Source organism: Sceloporus occidentalis, unplaced genomic scaffold (genome assembly GCF_023333645.1).
Source record: "Sceloporus occidentalis isolate IW3139 unplaced genomic scaffold, rSceOcc1.0.p SCAF_4, whole genome shotgun sequence".
In the NCBI taxonomy this organism is placed as follows: Eukaryota; Metazoa; Chordata; class Lepidosauria; order Squamata; family Phrynosomatidae; genus Sceloporus; species Sceloporus occidentalis.
Genome location: NW_028316984.1, coordinates 58941443 through 58967063, shown reverse-complemented (window position 1 = coordinate 58967063; position 25621 = coordinate 58941443). Strand labels below are relative to the sequence as shown.

At 38.9% G+C, this 25621-nt stretch overlaps 1 protein-coding gene across 2 annotated transcripts in view; it reads left to right on the top strand.

Moving 5' to 3' along the window:
- LOC149313896 (speckle-type POZ protein-like) overlaps nt 1-23640 on the top strand; it is a 43925-nt gene extending 20285 nt beyond the window's left edge. The window contains exons 2-11 of one of the 2 annotated variants that reach the window (XM_089520101.1): nt 5206-5343; nt 5760-5881; nt 7484-7635; nt 10038-10165; nt 14436-14613; nt 14695-14750; nt 17011-17133; nt 17981-18123; nt 18218-18271; nt 19558-23640. In XM_089520101.1, the coding sequence (XP_089376227.1) occupies nt 5266-5343; nt 5760-5881; nt 7484-7635; nt 10038-10165; nt 14436-14613; nt 14695-14750; nt 17011-17133; nt 17981-18123; nt 18218-18271; nt 19558-19702 (1179 nt within the window). In that variant the 5' untranslated portion in view covers nt 5206-5265 and the 3' untranslated portion in view covers nt 19703-23640. Of the gene's footprint in view, nt 1-5205; nt 5362-5759; nt 5882-7483; nt 7636-10037; nt 10166-14435; nt 14614-14694; nt 14751-17010; nt 17134-17980; nt 18124-18217; nt 18272-19557 lie in introns of both variants that reach the window. The other variant, XM_089520100.1, reaches the window with a different exon arrangement.
- Nucleotides 23641-25621: the final 1981 nt, after the last annotated feature.

Here is a 25621-nt window from a genome sequence, read left to right as displayed (position 1 = left end):
GCTTCTTTCCATCTGTTTCATCATGAACATTGAGATGTTTAAACCTGTGCTCTTCTAGAGATGCCCATTTGATCAAACTTCACAAGCTTCTTGTTCCCAGGGCACTAGATTCATTGAAGTAGTTCACAGCAAACATCAGAAAAGCAGCTGTTGCGCACCTCCTCAGATCAGATCCATCTTTAAAAACCTCCCTGTGCTGTCCTATGAACCATGAAAGAAAACCTGACAGTAGCAGGCAATTGTGAAGTACTTTGACAGTTATTCATCTTAATCTCACTGTTACCTTGTGCTTTTCTGAGCTTCTGGTGCATGTTGTCTTTGATCTTCAGGGGAGAAACATCCGTCTTGTACAATTTATATCACAATGGGATTGCTAAGCATTAATAATGCTAGCATAAATTTTAAGAATTAAGAAAAGAGACCACTTGAGACCAATTCAGGTCCTTGAGGCTTTGAGTTATTTGCCACAAACAGAAGATGATAGTTTTCTGAAGAAGTAGTAACCCATACTGAGGATATTTTTTTGCATTTCCATGGTTGCACAATCTTAACAAGTTGATACATGCTGCAAGTGGACACAAGGTATCCACTGAATTTTAAGTGACTTCATATGTTCAGATGCATATTGTCAGAGCTTTCATTAAAACCTTTAGTATTTGACATTTATAGCTAATTCATCTATCATAATGCACACTAGGTAAAATCCAACCAACGTTAAAGATATATTGGTTATTCCAGACCATTTGAACATCCATTTAAATTTCCTATAAATATCAGTGAGACCTGTGTATTGCTTGTATTCATTGTAAGTTTGATTACAGAAGTTTTAAAAGCAGCTTGAGATGTAGTTCATGCTAGCTGAATATTACCAGTAACCACTCCATTTTTCTTCATAGACAAGAGTACAGTGACTTTTGTTTTAAATGTTGAAATAATTCTGCCCAGGATGAAAATACTAAACTAACATGTAACATAAAGGCCCATACAGACAGGCCAAAATAAAGCTGCTAAGGACTGCAGTGCAGCTTTGACATGGCTTCTGGCCTCTTAAGATGCATGTGTCATTTAATCAGCATACCTCCAAAGTGACCCGAAGCAGCTGTATTTTGGCCTGTCTGTATGGGCATGTAAGTCTAACATGTTTTACCAATCCTCAGTTGCTAGTATATTAAGACTAGCGAACTCAGATAATTCAGGTTGAATATTCATTGTATTGAGTAATGAGAAGATAAATATAGATTTATAATAACTGGTTTGTTATAAGTAATCTTGCTTCCCTTTTAAAAGAATATTTGTTTCAAAAAGATTCTGGCCTTTTAGGGGCTGTAGATGTTTCTTTCAATTTTTAAAGGAGCAAATATTGCATTGGTATAAACATGGGGCTTGCTGTACACTATTTTCTCACACTTCCTAGTTGTTTCTTCCTGCCTTAATTCTGGAAAATTGTATGTCATTTTCTAGGTGTTCTGTGAGGTTTAATACTGTCTAATACAGTTTGCAACGGGATTTTACAGCACATCTGAGACTAAAAGTGTGAAAGAAGTTGTAGCATAAGCTTTGGTAGACTTGGGAGTTTATCACATTGCCTTTGCTCTCGTGATAGACTCGGGGTGTAATTTTAACAAGGTGGATCTTACTGCATTTCCCCGGTGCCGGGCAGTACGCAGCCCATATGCAACCCGGGCTTCTGCCGCAGCTTTTCAAGAATGAGAAAATCCCGTTCTTGAAAAGATGCAGGAGAAGCCCAGAGAGGCCTGGGTTGCATACAGGCTGCATGCTGCCCAGCGATGGGAAAATGCGATAAGATCTGCTTTCTTCAAGTTACATCCTGCATCTATTGTGGGAGGAAAAGCAAGGCAATAAACTCCCTAGTCTATTTCCTCTAGTACATGGAGTGAACAATTGCCCAGGAGGCACCTGTAAAATCAGACTATGTGAATAGCCATATAAATGCAACATTTGAGGGTATAGTGAGGAAGTGACACATTTAGTTTTAACTGTGGTCACTGAGGGGAAAAGGCAGGAGGAAATATACTGCCGAAGCACAAGGTGTGTGGAAGACCATATGAGTGGTGCAGGGAGTTTTGGAATATGGTGAGTGCAAACTGGGAACCAGAAAGGAGATACGATAAACTGGCTAAGAGTGTCCTTATGAGGCTGGGATGTTAACCAGCGTTATAATAGTGTGCTAGAAAGCCTTTGTCTCTGTTAACCTGCTGTTGATGGATTGGAGTTTAAGGGTATATTATAATTCAGCTGTTTCTTTTTCCAGACTTCCTTTGTAGTTTTTTTGTTTGTTGGTTTTGGGCCTGAACAGATAGGCCAAAATAAAGCTGCTTCAGGTCACTTTGGAAATGCTGCATGTGTCCTAAGAGGCTGGAAGCCGCGCCAAAGCCATGCACCACTCCTAAGGACTAGACCACAGCTTTGGTCCAGCTTCTGACCTTTTAAGATGAGTTTCCCATTGGCCTGTCTGTTCAGGTCCTTTCTTTTGTTCAAGGACTGCTGATCTAAGGCCAGAGGAAGATTGAAGTGTTCTGTAACTCATTCTTGTGTATTCCTATGCCTAATATCTGATTTATGACCATTTATCCTCTGTTGGAGAGACTGGCTTGTTTGCCCAGTGTAGTGTGCTGAAGGGTATTGTTGAGAGAGGATGGCATATACAGTATCACATTAGAGGATTGGCAAGTGAAAGTGCCGCTAACATTGTGACTAGGTCCTGTGATGTTATTTCCTGAGGCAAATGTGTGGGCAGAGTTGACACCTGGGTTTGTGGTAAAGTTTTGTACCCATCTCCCCATCTGTAATGTGCATCCTCTTGTAAGTACTGTAACTGTTTGAGATTGGAAGACTGTCTGTAGGCAAGTAAAGGCCTGCCACCAAGAGCCTTTGAGAGGGCAGTGTTGTTGTTCAGATAGGTTGTAGTTCAGTGGTGTTGTGTCTGAGTGTCTCAGTTGGGAGCTGTATGTGACCACGAGTAGGGTACTGTAATTTCCTGTTTTCAGTCTGTTTTGTATTAGATTGGTCCTGGAGACAAGTCTTGCCTTGTTTATTTGTTTCTTTACTTCATGTGGTGGGCACTATAGGTTGAGGAATTTTTGTTGTAATTCCATGACTTTGGCATCCATGAACTGTGGGTCTCAGAAGATGCGGTTGTATTGTAGCAGTTAGTAGGTTTGTAATATTGGGTGGTGCTCAGATGCTCATTGTGCAGCTGTGCGGTGGTGTCCAAAAGTGGGCTTGTTCTCTATATCAAGCCTGGGATTGATGGAAGAGTGGAAGTTGTGGAAATTCTGGTGGAATGTCTTGAGAGAGTTCTTTCCATGAGTTCAAATTATGAAGCTGTCATCAAATGTACCTCAGATAGAGGAGGGTTTTCTGGGTGCAGAAGTCAAAGAAGCATTGTCCTAGGTCAGCCAAGAAAATGTTGGCATGTTGTGGTGCCATGTGTGCACCCATGGCAGTACAGTTGACTTGAAGGTATACTTTACTAAAAGGAAAGTAGTTGTGTGTGGGAACAAAGTGGCATACTTTAGTGGAGAGGTCTGCTGTGGCTCCATCTGGAATGATTGTCCTGACAGCTTGTAGATCTGGAAAGGCTGGAGTGATTGTATTGCTAATGGCAGGCCTCAGGATGGGAGGGTCTGCAAAGGAGGATTAGTGTCTGCATGATTGGTGCTCATTGTCTGCTGGGAAACCCCTGACCCTGGGAGATTTCTCATTCGCATTTGTTGAGTCTTGATCTTGGTATTTTTCAGGACTGGTAGCCAAACCTTGTTTTTTTTAAGGGTTTCCTCCTTCCTGTTGAAATTGTCCAGGATTTCAATGGCTTCCCTGTGCATCCTGACATGGTAGTGGTTGGCATGGTCCAGAACTTCAGTGTTTTCAAACAGTATTTTATGCCCAGGATGGTTTGTGGCATGTTCTGCTACTGCTGATTTTTCTGGCTGGCCCAGTCTGCAGTGCCTCTCGTGTTCCTGGATTCTTGTTTGCACACTGAGTTTGGTGGTCCCTATGTAGACTTGTCCGCAGCTGCATGGTATGCGGTAAACTCCTGCGGCTGTGAGAGGTTCTCTGTGGTCCTTGGCTGAGCGAAGCATTTGCTGGATTTTCTTCATCGGTTTGTAAACCATTTGCAGGCTGTGCTTCCTCACTACTTTGCCTATTCTGTCTGTGACTCCTTTGATGTATCGTAAAAATACCTTCCATGTTGGTGGCTGTTTGTCTTCACTCCTCTGGGTTTTTCTGGGCTGGCAGCCCTTCTGATGTCTGAGGTTCTTTTTGTGCTGCATGCGGGGTGCCATTACTGCCCTTGTGCACACTGATGACGTACACGCAATGCCATTTAGACGCTGCACTGTACGTACATCATCATGGCGGGACCCGTGTGGATGGGGGCGAGCCATGATGGTGCCTGGACAACGCAGTAGGGCTCAGGAGCATGCGGACACTCCGCTCTCCAGTATCCAACTGTTGCAGTTACCTTGTATGACTGAAAAGTTTTTATTATAAATATCAGATTGTTAAGGCAAATGCAGCCTGTTGTAAAGGATTTTCTTTGTGGCAAAAGCCCCTTTTGTCATTCAGTGCGGTCATATATATGCCACGTCTTGTTGCATATGTTTGCCTTAACATTTAAATACTTTTTTGGATCTCAGAAGCCTTCTCTTGTGGACATAAGAAGGCCTTACACCCACACAAGGCTTTTGTTTTTCAAATGTATGTTTCCAGGACAAATTATGCAAATTGGTAGTATCTCCATGTACTGCTGCGAATTTGCTTAATTCCCCCCTCCCCTAAATAGAAGCCTACAGTTAATTGGAGCTTAGGTCCTGAGCATGGGAGGAAGGGAATCTGACGATGAGGCAACTAATTCACTACCAGTTGCTGGTGCTAAGTACAAGGCATGTCATCACTAGAAGTGTCAGATAAGCCCTTTATTATCCTTTACTCCCCACATAAAGTGTTTAAATGTTTTGGGATTAGTTTTGTTGTTCTTCAATATTTAATCTAAATTTTACTTTAAATTGTTTGAAATTTATTAGAAATATATGTATACTGTTGTTCCCCATATAATGTAACTCAAGAACTGCATACTCAATGTAATTTAAGGATCTTTTTATATGCAATAAAAACATATTAATGGTTAAATATCTTGAAATAATGCTGATATTTTGCTTGCTTTCACCTTTTTATGTATAGGAAGAATACTGATGGGGGAATTTCTGCCTTTACACTGTAAAAATCTGCAATAAAGTGGGGATGTCAAGAGCTGCCACTCCACCACCACCTGGAGAGATGTCCAGTGGTCCTATAGCTGAAAGCTGGTGTTATACGCAGGTAAACTACATATCTTGCGTAAGTGTTGGAGTTCTTGTTACTGTTACTGTTGCTTAATTTATTTCTTCATATTAGTCTTGTAGAATAGGAATCTTCTAGAGACACCTCTATGCAGGAAATGTAGCTCTTAGCATGAAAAGTCATCCAAAGAAAGGAGGAACCAATCCCATTCCCCTCAGCATATAGCTGAGGAGAAGGCTGAACTAATAGAACCTCATTCTGAAACATTAATTGTCATACAATTTTTTCCAGTATAGTTTTTAGTGACTTCTTAATTCTATAAGACAGGGTTTTTATTTAAGCAGCTTAAATTGTACAGTTGAGCCTACTTCTTCAGTAACTTTTTTTAAAAAAAAATTAAGCTGAAGAAAAGTGAACCTGGTGAATTTATGTGATTGTCTGCATCTCTTATTCAGGTTAAAGTTGTAAAATTTTCTTATATGTGGACCATTAATAACTTCAGTTTCTGCCGAGAAGAAATGGGTGAAGTTTTAAAGAGTTCTACTTTTTCATCAGGGCCAAATGACAAAATGAAATGGTAAGATGGTATTAGTCATTCCATTCCCTCCTCCCTTTAAGCATAAGTTCTTGAAGTTATATGAATACCTCATGGATCAAATCACATTTATGATATTGTACATTTTCTTCAGTACTGAAACAGTTTTTGCTATTGGAGCCAGCAAAAATTGCCAGGGATTATCGCCCACTGTATGCTGCGTATCAGAAATATAGTTTTGTGATATAATAGAACAGTATTGTGTGACGCATAGGATTGTTGGACTTCAGCCCAAGATACCTAGGTACAAATCATGATTTGGCCCTTAAATGTATGGAGTGGCCTGTCTCATGGGATTTGTCTTTATCCCACCCAACCCTTGTCCTTGGCTTTTATTTCAGAAGATTTGGTGAACTGCAGACAGATTTTCTTCTTTTGGCTCATCTGTTTCGGGCCATAGTCACCCTAAAATAGAATGACATACACATTCATCTTGAATTTCTTAACATTCTTAACAATATTAGTGGTTATTGTCTAGTGGTTTCCAAACTTCAGACCACATATACTCTTGGAATCCAGATCTTTGAAATTCAACAAGCATGGACAGAAGTCAGGCATTCTGGAACTTACAGTCGGCCCTCAGTATCTGTGAACTTGCCATCCGTGTATTCAAGCATCTGCAGATGGCAAGCCTGCGCTGTCCCCAGTGGCAAAACATGCATGTGACCACACTGTTATTAGGGGCAGCACCCATTGTCCTATGGCAGCACGTGAGTGCAGCCATGCTGCCATTAAATCCCTTTGTCCCTAATGGTGGCATGGCCACATGCATGTACCGCCACAGGGGACAGTGGGGGATGTCTCTAATGGTGGTGTGGCAGCATACCGAGAGTGGACTGGTAGCTCAACATCTGGTAGCTCAAATTTGGGAACTACTGGTTTAAAGAGAAAAATATGTGCTTGCTTTCTGTCATCAGGAGACCCAGAGAAACATGGGAGACACTGTTAATTCAACTCATTCAAACCTTTATTTATTTATTTATTGTTTCATTTCTATGCTGCCTTTCTTCCAAGGTGGCTTATGAGATAAAAACATCTCAAAAACTTCACAGTAAGTTTTAAAAAAACACACAATTAAAATCATCTATTTAAAACAGTGTAAATTAACATAAAACATACAAAAGTTAAAAACATAACACCACCACCCCCCAAAAAATAAGCCAGCTTGCCATGATTTTTAAAAAGATTGCCTGAATAAAAATGTTTTTACTTGCCAGTGAAAGGCAAAGAGGGAGGGGGCCAACCTAGCCTCCCATGGAAGTGCATTCCAGAGGGAGAAGCCACTGAGAAGCCTCTCTCTCATGTCCTCATCAAGCCTGTGATGGTGGCTGGACTGAGAGAGCCTTCCCCTGAAGATCTTAGGACTCTTATAGGTTCATATGGGGAGATATGGTTTCTCAAATGGTCTGGATCTAAGCCAGTGTTATCCTTACTGGATTTGCTTGGTTAATCATACCCTACATGTGTACAAACACATGAGACCATTAAGCCTGCTTATAATTGTCTTTTAGCAAGATAGGAATTCATATATCATGGATGCATAATCAATTTTTCTAAGACTTGCTTCTTACATTTTCATTATAGGTGCCTGAGAGTAAACCCTAAGGGGTTAGATGATGAAAGCAAGGATTACCTTTCATTGTATTTACTACTAGTTAGTTGTCCAAAAAGTGAAGTGAGAGCTAAATTTAAATTTTCTCTCTTGAATGCAAAAAGAGAAGAAACAAAAGCAATGGGTAAGTACATCTGGAAATAGTTCAAAGTAAATAGTTTTGAATTTAAATGATAAATTGGCTTTGTCCACTTCAGCTTGGCCAAGGGATAACTCATAATATGAACTTGTTTCCACATTTCTACTGTTTTAGAAGAATCCCATATAATTTAAATCAGACCTTTAGTTAAAAGTTTTGAATTGTGACTTTTATGATTTCATTTTTATGCATAGTGTATGCCATATGCATTTTTCTTTCACAATTTGATTTGATAGAATAAGAATAGAATAATCATTTTCAAAACTATATAAGAAAAAGATTTCTATGTAAGACAATATACAGTATCAGATCACTACAATTCCTGGTGTTTCCCCCATGGGATCTCCCATGGCTTTAAAATTTCAAGAAAGTTTACATTTCTGAGTATCCTTTCCATCTTTTTCTGCTCTATCTTAAAGTGCAGTTTGAATTTTTCTCCAAGCATAAAATGTGTTTGTGTAAGCCTAAAGATGTTAGTGAGTAGAAATATACAATACAAGACTGTGAATCAGACCTGGCTTTGGCCTCAATTCTTTTACTGTGTATATATGTGGCAGTGTCCCCTTACACTCATGCTGAGCTGGATGGGACCCCTGAGACCACCTTGTATCTAAAAACAAACTTGCTACCACCACCAAATGATTAACGTATAACATTTATAACCTTAGCAACACATTGGGATGTTGCTGGGGGATTCCCCTGGTATTTGCAAACCCAGCGAAGAACTAGCCAGGCTAAGGCTTGTGAAAAAGAATGTAAAGAGACAGAGTACTTTAAAGAAAAGCTTTATTCTGACTAAAGGGAGTTCTAGAGCAAAAGGATATCACAACATGCAGGACCAATTTGTCCTACAGGCAAAGATACAAAGTTGCAAGTTACAAAGCAAAATCATTTGAGCCAAACCAGGAAAATAACTCCGAAATCCTGATGCCACTAACTGGTGCATGTTCCTAACCTTACTCACAGATTAAATGGGATTGCAACGCGGCTTCCGCATAAAGTGGAAGCCGTGTATGGTGCGCCTGCATATGTAGCGTATTTTTCACCTTTCAGTCTTGACAGCTTATAGTCTAATGGGTTGCCTCCCCTTCCAGTCCTCTTCCCACTTTGTGTCCCAGTGAATGAAGATGAGTAAGGGTGGGACGTCTAATTGTCTACTCTCCCCACCATTACCTGTTGATTTATTTTTTAAAAAAATTGCTTTTAATCCCTCCAGGTGCACAACACATATACACACAGAAAGAGAATGGAATCTGCCCATCTCCCTTGCTGCGATTACAGGCATTGGAGTGCTTCAGTCCGGTCACTGCTGTCCTCTTCCCAGTAACTTCTCAGTAACAAAGCTGCTCCAAAATCAAGCAATGGTGAGGGGTTACTCTGATCTACCCCCTCACCATTGATTTCATGGCTCAGCTGGGCTAGGGCAACAGCAACCAGGGTAAAGTGTTCCATTGCAGCAAAGAAATTGGGCAGCTTTAGTCCCCATGGTGTATCAGAGCTAACAGTAGATTGGGCTACCCCTCCCTCCTCCCCTCACTTAAGTGAGTGAACAAGCCAATGAGTGAGGGAGCGCACATGTGGCCAGGCGCCCCAACTGCAACAAATACAGAGGAATGACTGCATGTAAATAAAGTTTATAAAATACTAACTTCCATTTCAGAAGTCCTGCTAGCCTTTGGTTACTATGCCTTGAATATTTAAAAATAAAATGGTGACACACATCCGTCTTGCCATACTAGTCCCACCTTCCAGTTAGCCCACCCACCCACTCTGATCATGACACATGTAAAAAAAAAAGCCCCCCCAAAAAAACCTGCAGAATAAAAAGTGAATTTTTAAAATTTGTATTAATGCCTAAAAGCAGTGAAACATGACATATTTTGTGTCTTCCTACAAAACTGTAAACAAAGTAATTACAATTTTTTTCACCTATGCAATTCCTAAATTTAGTTCATTTGGATAAATATTGTTTGGGATATTACAGTGCGCCCATGCCATACGTGGGCACGTTATACGCGGCTTCCAGCTTACACGGAAGCCATGCGATAGTAAAATCAATGTCGCGTGTGCCCGTGACATGTGCGCTGCCGCCACAAATACATGCCCTAATTGTTTCCTATGCAGTGCAAGCATACGCGGATTTCCCCATATGCGAGCATACGCAGATTTCCCCTTATGTGGGGGGATCTGGAATGGATCCCCTGCGTAAGGGAAGGCCCACTGTACTTTAAAACAAACAATACTTGCAAACCTACATCAGTGATAGCAATTGATTGATTTGGTTATATTTGCCTCTTGTATTTCAGTGCATATGTGTAATTATTTAAAAACTCTAAGACTGTTTTAATTGAACCTTTGCTATTTTATTTATATTTATTTATTTATAGAAAGCCAAAGAGCATATCGATTTGTTCAAGGCAAAGACTGGGGTTTTAAAAAATTCATTCGAAGAGACTTTTTACTTGATGAAGCTAATGGTCTTTTACCAGATGATAAGCTTACATTATTTTGTGAGGTAGGTAATCAACCAGTGCTTTTTAAAAGAGAATATTGGTTTCCATGGCTATGAATGAGAAATGAGGAATGTTTTAAATGTTTTGTTTATCCTTTCTGTTAACAAAATGTTGTGATCAAAGCTTTGAGCTTAATGGTTTTGTTATGTATATGATATAAGATCAATTTTCTATAAATAAGTCACTGATCCAGGAGTATAGCTACCTAGTGTGAAGTGAAAGGAGAGTTTAAGGAACGGTCCTGGGCTAAAAATGGTATTCATCTTGTGGGAATGTAGTGAAGCTGCTGATTGAAAGGAAGTAACTTTTTTTTTTTTTTATGTCTGGAAAATGAATTTCCATTTGCTTGTTACTTCTTGGGCATGTGTTTGTTGCCCAAAGGTTTCTAGAGTGCTTGAATGATTCTTGCTGTCCACCTCCTTTGGTGTGAACCTTGTTATCTTTAGCAGAGTGTAGAAGAGAGGGTTTCTCCACTCCCTGTCAAAAAGAGTTCCACTCAGATGGCTTTAAAGCTACTTTGGATTTAATAATTATGCTAGTTTGGCTATTTCAAAACAGTTTGGAGTATTGGAGCACAGGATGTGCCAAACTGTACCCTCAGGAATCCGTATTTTGGAATTTTAATTTTTTGTCATATATAGACTTCTATCAGACATAGCTTAGAAATAAATATATAAAGATACAAAAACCTATTTTAGAGTATTATAGGTTGATTGAGACCATCAGTTCACCTATACCAGTATTGTGTGTGTCATGATAGGAGTCATGCACTTCTCCATCAGTTATCATGGCTAGGGATTCTGGGACTTGAAGCCTGACAGCATCAGGAGGGCTGCAACAATTCCTGCCCCTCATGATTGGCAATAGTGTTCATAGTTGCAAGATCCCTTAAACCTTTGCCAAGATCATATGCAGTTTTATCTCAGTGTAATTATATGCCAGTATAGTTATGCCAAATCCTAGAGTTGTGGAGTCAATTGTGTAATGGGCACAGTGGTCTTGAGTTCACTTATTGCAGAATGGTCAATTAACTCCCCACCCATCAAATCCCAAGTCTGAGAGAGGAATGTATGTGTGCTTGCAGAAGGATTGGCTGCACTAGGAACTACACTGTAACATCTGAAAGAGCATAGCCAATAAGTAATAATGTTTATTCTAGCATACTACACCGGATAGGATTCTGCTCATAATGGGTGGAATCCTTTTAGTAGACCTAACTAAAATAGACCTGTTGAATCAGTTGAATTGACTGACCATTTACCAGTTGATTCAGTGGATCTACTCTAGTTGGGACTAACCCATTAGATTCAGGCCAATTTTTGGCTAGCAGAAAAGGAGCATGTGAAGACCTACCTTTCTTAATATGTTCAATTATTGCTATCTTCTGTTGGCACTAGTTACCCTGAATCCTATCTGGAGCTCACCTAAACAGAATTGCTCCTTTAGAGGACATAATTGCATTATGCACAACTGTTGACTTTTAGGTTTTGAGGCTTTTCATAGAGTCAGTGCTCTGAAGAGAGTTCACTTGGTGTGATTGATAAGAAAAATGGATGTAAAGTATTTTTAAGACAGGTGTGCATGTATGCCTTCAAATCTCCTGTTGACTCAGGGCAACCCCATGAATTTTATAGGGTTTTCATAGACAAGGAATACTCAGAGGTGGTTCTGCCAGTTCCTTTCTCTGAAATATAGCCTACAGCACCTGGTATTCATTAGCAGTTTCCCAGCTGAGTACTAACCAGAACTGACCCTAGACTACTAGTTAGTTCTTAGGTTCTTACTCTGTGGTGATCATATTAGAGAACTGGACTGTAGGGATGCTAGGTAGCAAAGGAAATAAAAGATTAAATTTAACATTGTATAACATGCTTCTGCTTGAAGAGCATTCTTTCTCCTTTCTTCACCTCCTGAACCATCCAAAACTCCCTCCTACATCTGCTGACACAATTGCTTTTGTGAGCAGAACAACAATGTTGGATCTTGGCCATACAGTGCAGTGTACATATGAGAAAATAACTCCTGCTGTGACAGAAACTGAGCTTTCTTTACCCAGCTTGGTTTCTAAACTCCCCAGTAGCAACTGGAGAACTAAATTATTATGTCCTTGGTTAGTGCATATAGTGCTGAAAACTAGTGTTAGCAAAATTGCAGTGGTGTGGACATAATTACAAGGCCACAACAACTTTCCATATATTAGTAAGGTCTCTGTAGCAACTCTCCCTTGATAACATTTAATATTTACAAATTAATCATTATGGCACAATTCAACTTTTAAACATACGTCACAAAATAGTGGTAACCCTTACTATTCACAAGAGATTGAATGAGTGTGAGTTACTTAAATTAACTGGAAAATCCAATGAATGTAGATTCTTTGGTGGAGTAGTTCTTTAGCCTTTGAGAAAAATATATGTAAATTGCTATAAATTATGGCAGTAACCTAAACGATCTTAGTCAAATCCAGTAAGACTGCTTATAATGCTTAAAAATGGAATCCAGTCAAGAAGGTTACGATCCCAGTGCTGTGAGTGTTAAATATACATTGGCAGGTTATCACTGCTGCCACAGACTGATTAGTGGCTTAGGGGGATGATATATGCTCTAAGTGCTAATAAGTTTACTTTGATCTTTGTATTTACAAGAAATGTGTACAAAATTTTCTTGGCAAGATTACAACTTAATTATGTGTCATTATGCTGTGTAGGGAGAATAATTGAAATGTGGCCCCTGAGACTAAATGGTGCAAATATACTGCATCTTATTTTAGTTAGATAGACAGGCTAAATTAACTGTGTGATGAATTTGTTATGAATGCAGTTATTCAGTTGGTAAGTGGATGCATCACATGTCTAGAACTGGAAGAATTCCTATTCTGTAAAATATTCCTGATTCAAATAGTTTGTGTTATAATTCAGACTAATTTTATGAGGGAATACTTAATGAGGATGGAAGTTAGGAGTGCATGTGAAATGTTTTGCATTGCAGTGGTTAGATTATTTGACTTAGGAAAATTAGCCTAGCCCCCTTCAGAATTTATCAGTATCCAAAAATACTTTGATATAAATATATAATATATCTAAGAGATTAGCTTTGGACATCTTAGCTTTTGACAATACTACTGCATACATTTGGGAAACATGGTGGCCAAGACAGTTACCATGGGAACATAATGTTGACACCCAGAAGAAACAAAGCAAAACACACACACTGGTAGTACAGGCTGAGTATCTCTTATTCTGAATACCCAGAAATCCAGTGATACGTGATACCGTTGCTTTCTGATGATTCAGTCTAGACAAATTTTGTTTCACACGCAAAATTATTAAAAATATTACATATAAAATTTCCTTTAGGCTATGTGTACAAGCTGTATACAAAGCATAAATGAATTTAATGTTTAGACTTGCATCCCATCTCTAAGATAATTCTATTATGTATATGCAAATATTCCAAAATCTGAAAAAAAAACAGAAATCCAAAACACATCTTGTTCCAAGCATTTTGGATAAGGGGGAATCAACCTGTAGCTCTGTAGTTCTCAACCATAGATCTCAAGGGATACAAGGGATATCTGGGTAAAAAGCAAAGTTCTCTACTATTTAAGATGCAATAGTTATACAATGTGGGCTTCAGAAGAGAGAGCCAAGTTACCTTGTTGAATACCTCTGATAACTGTGGGACTCATTCTTGTCTTATACTTTGTCATTACCAAAGCCATTTCTTTTTGAACTTGGTTAAGCTACTTAATTTTTTTTTCTTGGTTTATTTTATTTTATTTAAAAAAGTTTACTTTACCCGCACACAGAAGTACAATAAATTAGCTATCAGAACCTTTCCTGGATTACCAATAAAAACACGCCTTCTATACATTTTTTAACATAGTTTAGGTTTATAACTATATCTTTTCACATTTACTGGGTTTTGAATATACTAACAAGGATAAGGACCACTGAGGGCAAAAAACTGATGTGAAAGACAATAGCAATATTGCATGTTGCTGTTGTGTTTCATTGGAGGTAAATTTCAAAGAAAGGTCTGTCCCTGACTTTTTTGCACTATGTTCAGTATACTAGAGACTGCTTAACATGTGTTGTTCAAATGGATGAATGTCACTTTGTATAATTAATTACTTTCTTCCAGGATAGTCTTGTATATTGTGTCTGAAATACCTAATTTTTCATTTGCTTGTGGACTGATCAGTGCAGATCGGTAACTGTAGGAGCTATAATGTTATGATTATTAGCATATGACCTTGTTCTCTTTTTCTAGGTGAGTGTGGTCCAAGATTCAGTGAACATATCAGGACAGTCCAGTACAAATACATTAAAAGTACCTGAATGTCGACTAGCTGAAGATTTAGGAAATCTCTGGGAAACAACAAGATTTACAGATTGCAGTTTTTATGTAGGAGGACAAGAATTCAAAGCTCATAAATCTATTCTTGCAGGTACCTTCTGTATTATATAATGTTTTAAATCCAGTTACTGCAGTATTGGTACAATATTAATGCTTATATCCCTTACTACAGCTCGTTCTCCTGTTTTTAATGCAATGTTTGAACATGAAATGGAGGAAAGCAAAAAGGTAAGTGCCTGTTGTTATCTGACTTATAATCAATTCCTGAGTTGTTCATATAAAACCTTATGGTTTTGCATAGATTAAGACTGTTGCAGCACCTAGTCAATTAATCGTCTAGGTTAAATGATGAAAAACCACAGGACTAATAAAATCTCCCCAATTTTTGCTGCACAGCAGGCAGTTTTCAAAAATGTTATTTATAATACAACAACTGGAGCTATATAGGGTGCCAGATTAGGAGAAGCAGTTTGTCTTCCTGCACTTACAGGAATGCCTGCATTTACAACAAGATTGATATGTGGCACAATCTGGCCTACCTGTTTCTGTGCCATAAATTTCAGTATTTCTACTCTCTCCTGCACAGGAGGGAACCCCTGTTCTAAAATGGCACCTGCTGCATGCTCTGTGCATGCATAAATTAGGGAGCGCTATTCAGAATTGTTTTTATTGATATGCTAAGGCATGCAAATTTAAATTATTAATCTATGTAAAATCTAGAGAGTTTTCAGCAGAGGCATCCTTTCTTCAAATTGTTTTGTATGTTTTATTGCTAAAATTGCACAAGAACCGTTTGTGAAGGATAACTTTAAAGTATTAGTAATATAAGTAAGTAAATATGCCTGTCTAACCTACTGTTGTATGACAATCATGTTGTAATTCAGTGACAGCCATAGTTCAAGATATTTTTTTGATAATAGAGTGCTTAGTGGATTTATTAAGATGATCTTTTAACCTTTTAATAGAAGTGAATTGGAAATGAAGTGGAGGCTCACTATCTTCCCTCTTGTCAGCAAAATGGCAAACTCAGTATCAGAATTTGTTGGAGTCTTTTGAGTTACATGTCATGGCAAATGTCACAGTGTGTTAAACAGGAAATTGATTGAGAAGCCATATGCATAAAAGTAGATGGAGAGCTGTTACAGATTGCCAAAATAAAGCTGCTTCGGGTCTCTTTGGAGGTATGCTGTTTAAATGATGCATGCATCCTAAGAATCCGGAAGCTGCACCAAAGCTGCACTCCAGTGCTTAGGAATGGAGTGTGGCTTTGGCGCGACCTCTGGACTCTTAGGACCCATGCATCATTTAAACAGCATACCTCCAAAGAGACCCGAAGCAGCTTTATTTTGGCAGTCTGTAACAGGCCTATTTAAGCATACATGTTCCGATCTTCCACTGTATAACACCTCTCAGAATTTCTGTGATACCTTTCTTAAAAGACTCAAGATGGCTGACAAAATAATATAACTAAAAGGAAACTTAGCAGCACAGAAAATTAGCAATAATCAAAATAAACACATATAAAACAATATGCTTGATCAAAAGAAAGCCCTCTTTCTTGAAAATAAAATCTAATTGCTTCCCAAGTGATCTAACCTGTTGACTATCTCATGATAGGACATTTTAGCGTCTTGACACTACTGTATAAAAGGTCATGGCTCTCATGTATATCTGCTTTAAATTAAGATCACAAACAGACATAGCATAGTTTGGGGACCACAGCCATAGGTGATATTATTCTCTGTTCTCTACTAGAAGCTTGTATGTAATGTTCATGCAGATTTATGGATCTAAACCACTACATATTAAAGAGTCAAAACTGGGTCCTCAGTTGCATAACATTCAAATAGATTTTTAATACACCAACCTTGGTTTTTGTTTATGGATAGTTAGTAATTATAATGGCGGGTTATAGACCGCCCATTTGGGGCGGTCTGGACCCGCCCCTTTCCCCAGAGTATCGGGGCCTCAGTGGCCAGAACGGCAGCCGCTGAGGCCCCGATCCGCCGCTTTTCAGGCTGCGGGGAAGCAGCAAAACGCGGCGGCGGGGAGAAGAGAAAGGGGCCACTTGGCCCCTTTCTCTTTTAGTCCGCTGGGCGCAACCGTCTGAAGGCTGCACCCAGCGGACTAAACCAGGAAGGAGCTCCGAAACGGAGCTCCTTCCTGCTCCGTGTTCAGGGCGCACTAAGCGCCCTGGCATGGAGCAAGGACATGATGTCTGTGCTGCCCCGTCTAGAGGCGGCGCGGCCATGACGTCCTCACAGCGGTGGCTGTATGGAAGGGCCGCCGCCATTTAGTGCGTGACGAGCACGCACTAGGGTTAGGGCGGTGCGGAAGCACCGCCCTTTTGTAACCCTAGTGCGTGCTCGTCACGCACTAAAGTGCCGGTCTGTAACCGGCCAATGTTATAGTTAAGGTATCATAGAAATTATGTAACATAAGTGGATCATAACAAGACCTTTTCCCCCTGTTCTGTTCTGTGTAACAGAATCGTGTAGAAATAAATGATGTAGACCCTGAAGTTTTTAAAGAGATGATGAGATTCATTTATACGGGGAAAGCTCCTAACCTTGATAAAATGGCTGACAGTTTGTTGGCTGCAGCAGACAAAGTAAGTAATTTATTTATTATTTATGTAATACCATACAAGGACTTTATACATTGTTTGAACAAAATTTCAAAAATAGTTCAGTAGTTTGAAAAGAGCCTAGAAATGTATAAGAAAATATCAGAGCTAGGAATTGTACTGAAATTGCTTAATGCAGGTGCTTGGAGCCCATGGGCCATACATAGCTCCAACTGTATTAAAATAAGGTGTATTGGGATGCTCTGCTTATTTAGAAACCAACTTGCATTCTTGGAAGCAAATTTCTATGAAATGTTGGAGACACAGTGCAGATCTGTGCCCTTGGCAGATGGAGTGGGCTGGGGAAATGGGGGGCCCTGACCTACCCACCTGCCCAATATCTTCCATCTATGGTTTAGGCAATTGGCTATATAGCTGCAAAAGTTCTGGGTGTATGTACAGGGAACATGATGAACAGCCACCTTATGTTCTGCACTATGAATTTCTTAGAATATTAACAAAGAAGGAATAATTCCAAGAAGTTCTGGTCAGTCTTCAGCACTATAGGAAACATACAGAGGCATTTAGATTGAATCCTTAATACTTGTTGTTTGAAGCTTGGGTCAGGAACTGCTTATTTTTGTCTCTAAAAATGGGGAAAGTACCATTAAATACATACCTAATATGTGGCCACTACAAAACAACCCCTGTTTGACCATTCACTGAATGTGTGGGCGAGAGAGTGCTTTCTGTTTAAAACAGATGACGTGTCTTTGTGAGAGGCCAGGCATTTCAGAATTCCTGTTAAGCATTAGAAATGTCTGTTTTTCAGAGCATAATAGGAAAGAATAAATATAAAAACTGAGCATTTTTTTCCCCTCTCTCTTGTTAGTATGCACTGGAGCGGCTGAAGATCATGTGTGAAGAAGCTCTGTGTAGTAACCTCTCAGTAGAAAATGTTGCAGAGATCCTGATTCTCGCAGATTTGCACAGTGCAGAACAGTTGAAAGCACAAGCAATAGACTTTATTAACAGGCATGCAATTAACTTGTTTTAAACAAATTCCTTGTCCTTTAAAGGAAAGTCTGAAACATATTAATTAATATCTTAATACTCTCTCATGCTGCAGGTGCAGTGTTCTTCGGCAACTTGGTTGTAAAGATGGGAAAAACTGGAACAGCAAGTACGTACACAATTCTCACTTCAGTATTGTCTGCAATCAACCAGGTGTTCATTGTCTTGACATTGTACACATTCATATGACTCAACAAGTGTTGGTATGGTTTGCTGAAAATTGGCCTGTTGTTATTTTTAACCATCTCTGCTAACAAGCCATGACTTGTTAACCAGCAACAAACCACCATCTGATTATATGCTGTGTTGTTTTGTTCCAAACTGTGGCTTCTCTAAATGAACTGAAGGAGGGGCTGACAGAAGAGGTGGAAAGGAAATAACTCAACCCAGTTATAGTTTTTTGAGGTCTTTCAGGCTATGTGGCCATGTTCTAGAAAAACCCACAAAAAACGATGGATGCCGGCCATGAAAGCCTTTGACTTCAACCCAGTTAGTTTTGTCATCTGTTGTGCAATTCATAGTTTAATTAATAAAGCATGGTTAACCAACCCATTGCTGATCATGTTATGTGAACCTGGCAATTAAGTTGTATTGGGGCGGAAGAAATTATTCCAGTGATTAGAACAATCTACCCCCATGGTAGTCATATATTTGTCTCTCATGTTTCTCCTGCTAAGAAGTTGAAAAAACTTTCTGTTATTGGTTTCTCTCCTTTTATTCATTTTTTGTAGATTTTAACATAAATAAAGGAAACTGTGCATAAACTGAGACAGTTATTTCCTAATACATAGATCACTTACATTGACAGGAAATGTGTTCCATTTTCCTATGAACAAATGTTATATATTAAGTCAGGTCTCATGGGATAGTCATATAATATCCACCCAAAACAGTAGAGCACTTGCTGAAACCTTAAACCAAGGTCTGAAAGATAGCTTTTGTAGTCATGATCAGACTTAATTTATGTGACATCAGAAGCAGCTTGCATTAGAGCAGCTGTATTTAAACATCTAATTCTGTTCTTAAAATCCTTTTAAGTCACCATTAGTTTCAATGGGGCAGGGAGAGGAAGATTATAAACTGTATCCAGAGAACTGTAGCAATTAGATTGTCCTTCTTTATAGTGACTCATCTTGCTTGTGAAACAGATGGAAAATTGACCTAAACAATACAGTTCTAAGCATATTTACTCAGAAGCTTCATTGAGTTCCATGGGTCTTACTCACAGATAAGTGTTGATTGGATTACGGCCTCAGGTAGTTTCAGACACCTTTCATTATACATGGTTTATACCCTGGGAATATCTGTCATCAATAGGATCAGCATGGACATAGAAATGGTTGCATTCATACCTAAATAATAAACTGATTTTTATAAAACTGTTCTGTTTTACAGCCAAGCAACAGACATAATGGAAACAGCAGGCTGGAAATCGATGATTCACTCCCATCCCCACTTAGTAGCTGAGGCCTTCCGTGCACTAGCATCTGCACAGTGTCCACAGTTTGGCATTCCACGCAAACGACTAAAACAGTCATGAAATCTTCCATGAACTATAGAAAATTAATGACTCCTCGTCCATGTCCAGAGGGGTTTTTTAAACAAAACATCTGTCAGAATTTGCTACCCCTGTCCACTGAACAGAACCTGAAAGCTTTTGAGAATGGATAATATATGGTTTAATAATCAGCTTTAAATTAGACTGATAACTCTCCAGTTCACTGAAAGGCCTTAACGTCAACTGCTCTAGTTCATTTGTGATTTCCTTGTTTTGTTTTGTAAATTGTGCCTTGTCTTTTTGACTCGGCTGTGTAGGATTGCACTAGCTCCATAATGCAGTAATGCTGATAAATGAAGACTGCTCTTGAAAGGGATTTTCCTCCTTTTCCTTCCTTCCTTCCTTCCTTCCTTCCTTCCTTCCTTCCTTCCTTCCTTTTTCATCATTCCCCCCCCCATCCCAAAACGAAGATTATCATTTGGTCTTGTGGTAACTGGAAGGTTTCAACTAGCCTCTCATTAAAGCACTTGAACAGAAGGCCAGCAAGCACTCCAGTCCAAGTATTGTGTTTAGAGTGCCTCTGTCTACCTTCAAAGGGTGCTGCCAGGCATGCTGTGGCAATATACTACTTTGAATATAATTTATTTTTCATTGGTTCAGGTGAGTGAGGGATATATGCAATGTCTTGGCCCAAAAATGTATTTTTGGGAGCATTTGCAAATGCTTACTGTGTGAGTGTGTCCATCAAGTATTAAAAGGAACACACAGTAACCCTTTTTGGCCTGTGTTATTTTATGATGCATTGGTGTTTTATGTTGGACTGAACCAGAGTGAAAGCTAGTATGGGCAGAGGATAAGTGAAATGTGCTGAGAATAAATAGTTGTTTCTCAAGTGGAATAGGTGGAAGGTCAAGGATGCATAAGAATGACCAAATGTAAATTTCAGAAATGGGCCAAATTATGGATTCTTAGTATGCACTTTTAACGTGTAACTTTTGTATGTTGTGTGGTACATATATATTTTGGTTTTGATAAATATGGTACAGTAATTGTGGCCTAACTTTTGAAATACATTAAGATGCCCACAGCCACATGGGATTTAGTTTTGTTACTGCAAACAAGGAAAGCATGACTTTAGAGATGTTGATTCAAAGTGAATATCTCAAGTGTTCATGTTAGAATCCATTCTATTTTCACACATAGGACAGGCTTACCTATGTTCCTTTAGTGTGTGTACGCACAAGCCTGTTCACACTAGTGGAAGTTGCACAGACACACACTTAGGAGGAAGAATAGAAGTCTGAAATGTCAGTATTTGTAAGCACTGACTTGCTGTTTTTAGCATTTGTTATTGTACTAGCATTGTGGATGGTATTGAAATTCTGCATAATGTGAAAAGGATATAACAACCTGTAAACTGCTTGTAATGGGCCAGTTTCATATTATACAAACCTTAGCTTTAATGCCACCACTTCCAGTATATTTACTAGCATTGTTTACAATTGGGAGGATTTGTCTGCAGCAGTGCACATGTAAATGTCTCTTGACCTATTACATTGAATTTTACTTTTAAAATGGTGATGTGCTATATCTGTTGTGTGGGATGAGTTGCATTTATCTGTCAGAAAAGGGAATTCCTCTGAATTTTACAATGAACAATTTTGTTTGCCCCATCTGTTTCATATACTTAGTCCATAAATTTCTTTATCTTATCAAAAGGTGTCACTTTTCTGTTTTCAGTACAGAAGTACTGATAGCCTGAAAGCTCTGGAGCATGTTTATTCTGCACTGTTGTTTTGTGTAAACCATTCTTAAAGAGTAATTGGGGATAAGAGGAGTGCTCCCAATCCAGAATATCCATATTTTGGCTGAACTTGTTCTTCCAAGTGAAATCAATGTAAATTGTAAAGTGCCATCTTAAGGCACTGTTAGAAAGGCCATTTTAGGTCCACTCCTTGTGGTTTCAGTGTGCTTAATCATTGTTCAGTGAACCGAAGGGGTACAGAGATGTTTTATCCAGGGAGGCATCCTAGGCTTTAACATTTATTGGAAGTTTCCCTTTATCTAAATTACATTCTTATACTGTTCTTAGCGGAGATGAAATGTAAGAATGTGTGCCACTTTGTGTCAGAGAAACTTGTGCTGCAGTGTAACACATAATCATTATGAGAAACCTTGCATCTTGAAACTTGCAGCTATAACATGCAAAGTGACTTGAATATTTAATACTGTAATTGTCAATTTCAGCTTGTTTTTAGATACAGAAAACAAATGGAACATCTTAAGCATTTTATTTAAAGTTTTAAAGAACCTTAATAGCACACATTATACCAAAAACATGGCCAAAACATTGCTGTAAGAATATCTACTTCTTTATAAAAATCCAGTTATCAAAATTAGCAAATGCATACCATACATGACATTAATAGCCAATTATGACAGTTTATTTACTATATTATCCATTGGCTATTTAAAAAGGACATAAACAGAATAAAATAAATGCTTTGTGCATTGGGTGCACTATAATTCCTTTTCTTTTCTGCAGTGAGCCACTTGCATTGTCTTACTCTTCCAGAAAGAGCAGGCAACAACTTTCTCTTAGTAATGGCAGACTGTGTGTATTTTCCCTGTTTTCATAAAAATAGATGGTGAATTTCAAAGTAATTCAGAAGAAAAAGTTTATTTATAAATATTTTCTAGCTGAAAGCTAGACATTTTGTGAGGGCAGGCGACAGCTCACTTAACAGGATTTTTCAGCACAATTATCAAAGTGCCATGTTTGGCTTGCCAATTCTGCCCCTTAAACACCCATCAGCCATCACTATCAAACTTTTCCCCTGAAGGGAGCGCCCTGCATGTGTTGTGTAATGATGTGTGGTTTTTAACAAAGATTTATTTTCTGAAAAATAGGACTCAGTTTGCTGTTAAAAGTGGCAGAGGTTCCACTTAAATGACTTATGTGACAGTGTTTTTTCAGTGAAGGAAACTTCAGTCACCCACCCCGATTTTGACAGTCCATTTACTGCATGCTGAAGTATGAAAGCATAGTGCCTTTTTGAAATGCAAGCTAAAAAGATGGCTAATTCTGAAAATTCCCTGGACTGATTCATAAGGAAGTTGTGAATATGGATGACAATAAGTATATGTTCATCAGCCTGACCACCTTCAAAAGCTAAAACTTCAAAATATTTTTGAATTTCTTTCCAGAATGATTGAAGGCATTCCTGTGGACTCAAGATGAGACAGATTAAAGGATTTAGATTATTAAGGGATAAGGATTATTTTAGTAGGATTTCCCCCGTTTCAATTCTTTAAATGTGGAATGGCAATGTGCTCTCGACTACATCAGATAGAAAAATACAAAGCATAGTTTGAACATTGCCCTCCTTTATAGTAGGATGACCTTTCAAGCTTAAAATATGCTTGTGAAGTTCCCTTAGAAAATATTAGGATTATCAGTTGGAGATGTTCGGTATTAGGTTAGGTGACTACCTAAAGCCATTCCCCCCCCCCCCCCCCCCAGTTTAAATTTTTATTGGCTGGGTTGATTGAATTTTCTTAAGACCTCCTATGAACTACCAGTTGTTCTGTTGTACAACACAACTGCATTGATTTACTTGCTTTCTGCTTGCAGCAAATGGACTTTCCTTGAAATGGATTCTCATTATTTGTGTCAGTGTTTGCTGTGGTTTGCGTTAATCATATTCTTTAATTAAAATCTGGATTTTGATATGTGAGAATGAAGGTTTATTTTATTTTTTTGAGTCCTGTTTTAGAATCAAAACATTGGAAAACTTAAACCTGGTCTTAGTTGAAAGTTACTTGCATTACCTATCATGATAGAACACTTGCATCAAAAACCATCCAGCCTTTTATATCTGCCTGATGTTAACGGTGAAATACTTTTTGTACCTTGTTGCTGAAAATATTTTTGCATTTCAGGACATCAAGTTACAATAAAGTTGTTACTTATACAGAAATTCTCTGTGTATCTTGTTGTCTTTTGTACATTAACTTTATTACTGTTACTGCAGGCTCCATTACATTTGAGATATAACAACTTGACACATGCATAACATTTTTTTCAGCATATGTGTTGCCATTTTATTTCTGCCAAGAGCTAATAGAAAGCTCTTGGTGAGGGGGATTCCCAGCAGACAATGGATCATTAAGTAAATGGACACCCTGTAGGTCTTGCCATTCAACAACAGAACAATGCACAGATCAACATGGAAATCTCCTCCTCCCATCCAACAGTATATATACCCCTCTCTCTTCCATGCCAGCATTCTCTGAAGATGCCAGCCACAGCTTCTGGCGAAATGTTAGTAATAGACACTTCTAGGACATGGTCTCATAGCCCAAAAACCCCACAAAAAAACTATGGATGCCGGCCATGAAAGCCTTTGACTTCATAATAGAAAAGTGCTTCATAATAGAAAAGTGCTTATAGCTGAAATAACTGCTTAAAATAGATCTGTTTCCCAAAATATCCTTTTTTCCATTCATAATGAGTTCAGATAAATACATCGGATATCCCATTTAAAACTATTATTAATTTCTCTGTTTATTTAGACTATACCCTGCTCTTCAGCAATTATTGTATTGTATTAATATATTATATTCAACTATTATTTAGTTGTTTGTGATAAATTGCATCAAAAGTTCATAAGAAGCAACAAAATGCCATGGTAAACGAAGCCAAATTGAGCTCTGCTGATTGTTTGGATGAGGTTTAATTAATTTCAGCCGAAGACACAAACAAAATGCTTGAAAACTCTGGGCCACAACAGGGCCTTCCTAGATAAAGGGAACTGTGGCCCGGTACAGACGGGCCTCATGGCATGTCTTGATGACGTGCTAGGGTTGCCTCGGGGTGTCACTAATAGACACCCTGCAAACCTAGCACATATTCTGTACATCAAAATGGCGTCACCCTGTACAGATGTGCGCTGCCATTTTGACATGACGGACACTTAGAGTCCACACGTCGCAGCGTCATAATGACACCGCAAGAAGAACCCGTTTTTTGCGGGTTCTTTTTGCTCCGTGGGAAGGTCCTGAGGTCTGGAAGCTGTGGCTTCCCTGCCGAGCAAAACCAGGCGCTGGGAGACTGCCCTTTTTGGGCGCTCTCCCCTGGGCCAAAGAAAACAATGAACTCCCGAAGAAGTGGGAAGTAACTACTATCTACCACAACCACCCTTATCTCCTCTCTCATCAGTCACTTCATACAAGCATTGATGGCTCTTCACTCCTAACAGCATCTCATGTTTTAGAGCTAGAATAGTTTTGAGCAAGTGGGATATCATGCTTGTGCAAGTTAGTCTTGGCAAAAATTTAGCTTCCCTTCTGTAGTTCCTCATTCCCATCTCACATTTTTCCAACCCTGATGAATGGATGGGGTGGGGAAGAGGCAATAGTGGAGGAAGGAGCTAGATATTCCTGTCCATATCAGTGGCTTTCCACTTGATTTTTTCTCAGTGCAACCCCATTAAATTAAAAACCTTGGTATATTAGCTATTAGATGGCAACAAATTAGCCATTCCTCTGTGAGGTTCTATAAGGCTCAATACTGTCCCATATGTATTTCAACATCTGCATGAAGACATTGGGAGTTCTGGGATTGGATGTCAGTATGTTGATGGTCTCCAAGTCTAGCTCTCCTTTACAACTGATGTCAAGGAGGCTGTAGAAATCCTTAACCATTGTCTGGGTGAAATGTGGATTGCATGTGGGTGGATAAACTGATGCTCAATCCAGGTGAGCCAGAAATTCTGTTGGTCAGTAGGAAAATTAATGAGGGGTTGGGAATGCAATATGTTCTGAATAGGGTTGTACTTTCTCTGCTCAGGTTCATACATTTGGGGTGCTCTTGTTCCTGGAAGGCCAACTTGCTGCTGTTGTCAGGAGTGCTTTTGCTCAGTTCTGGTTGGTCTGACAGCTGCACCTTTTCCTGGAGAG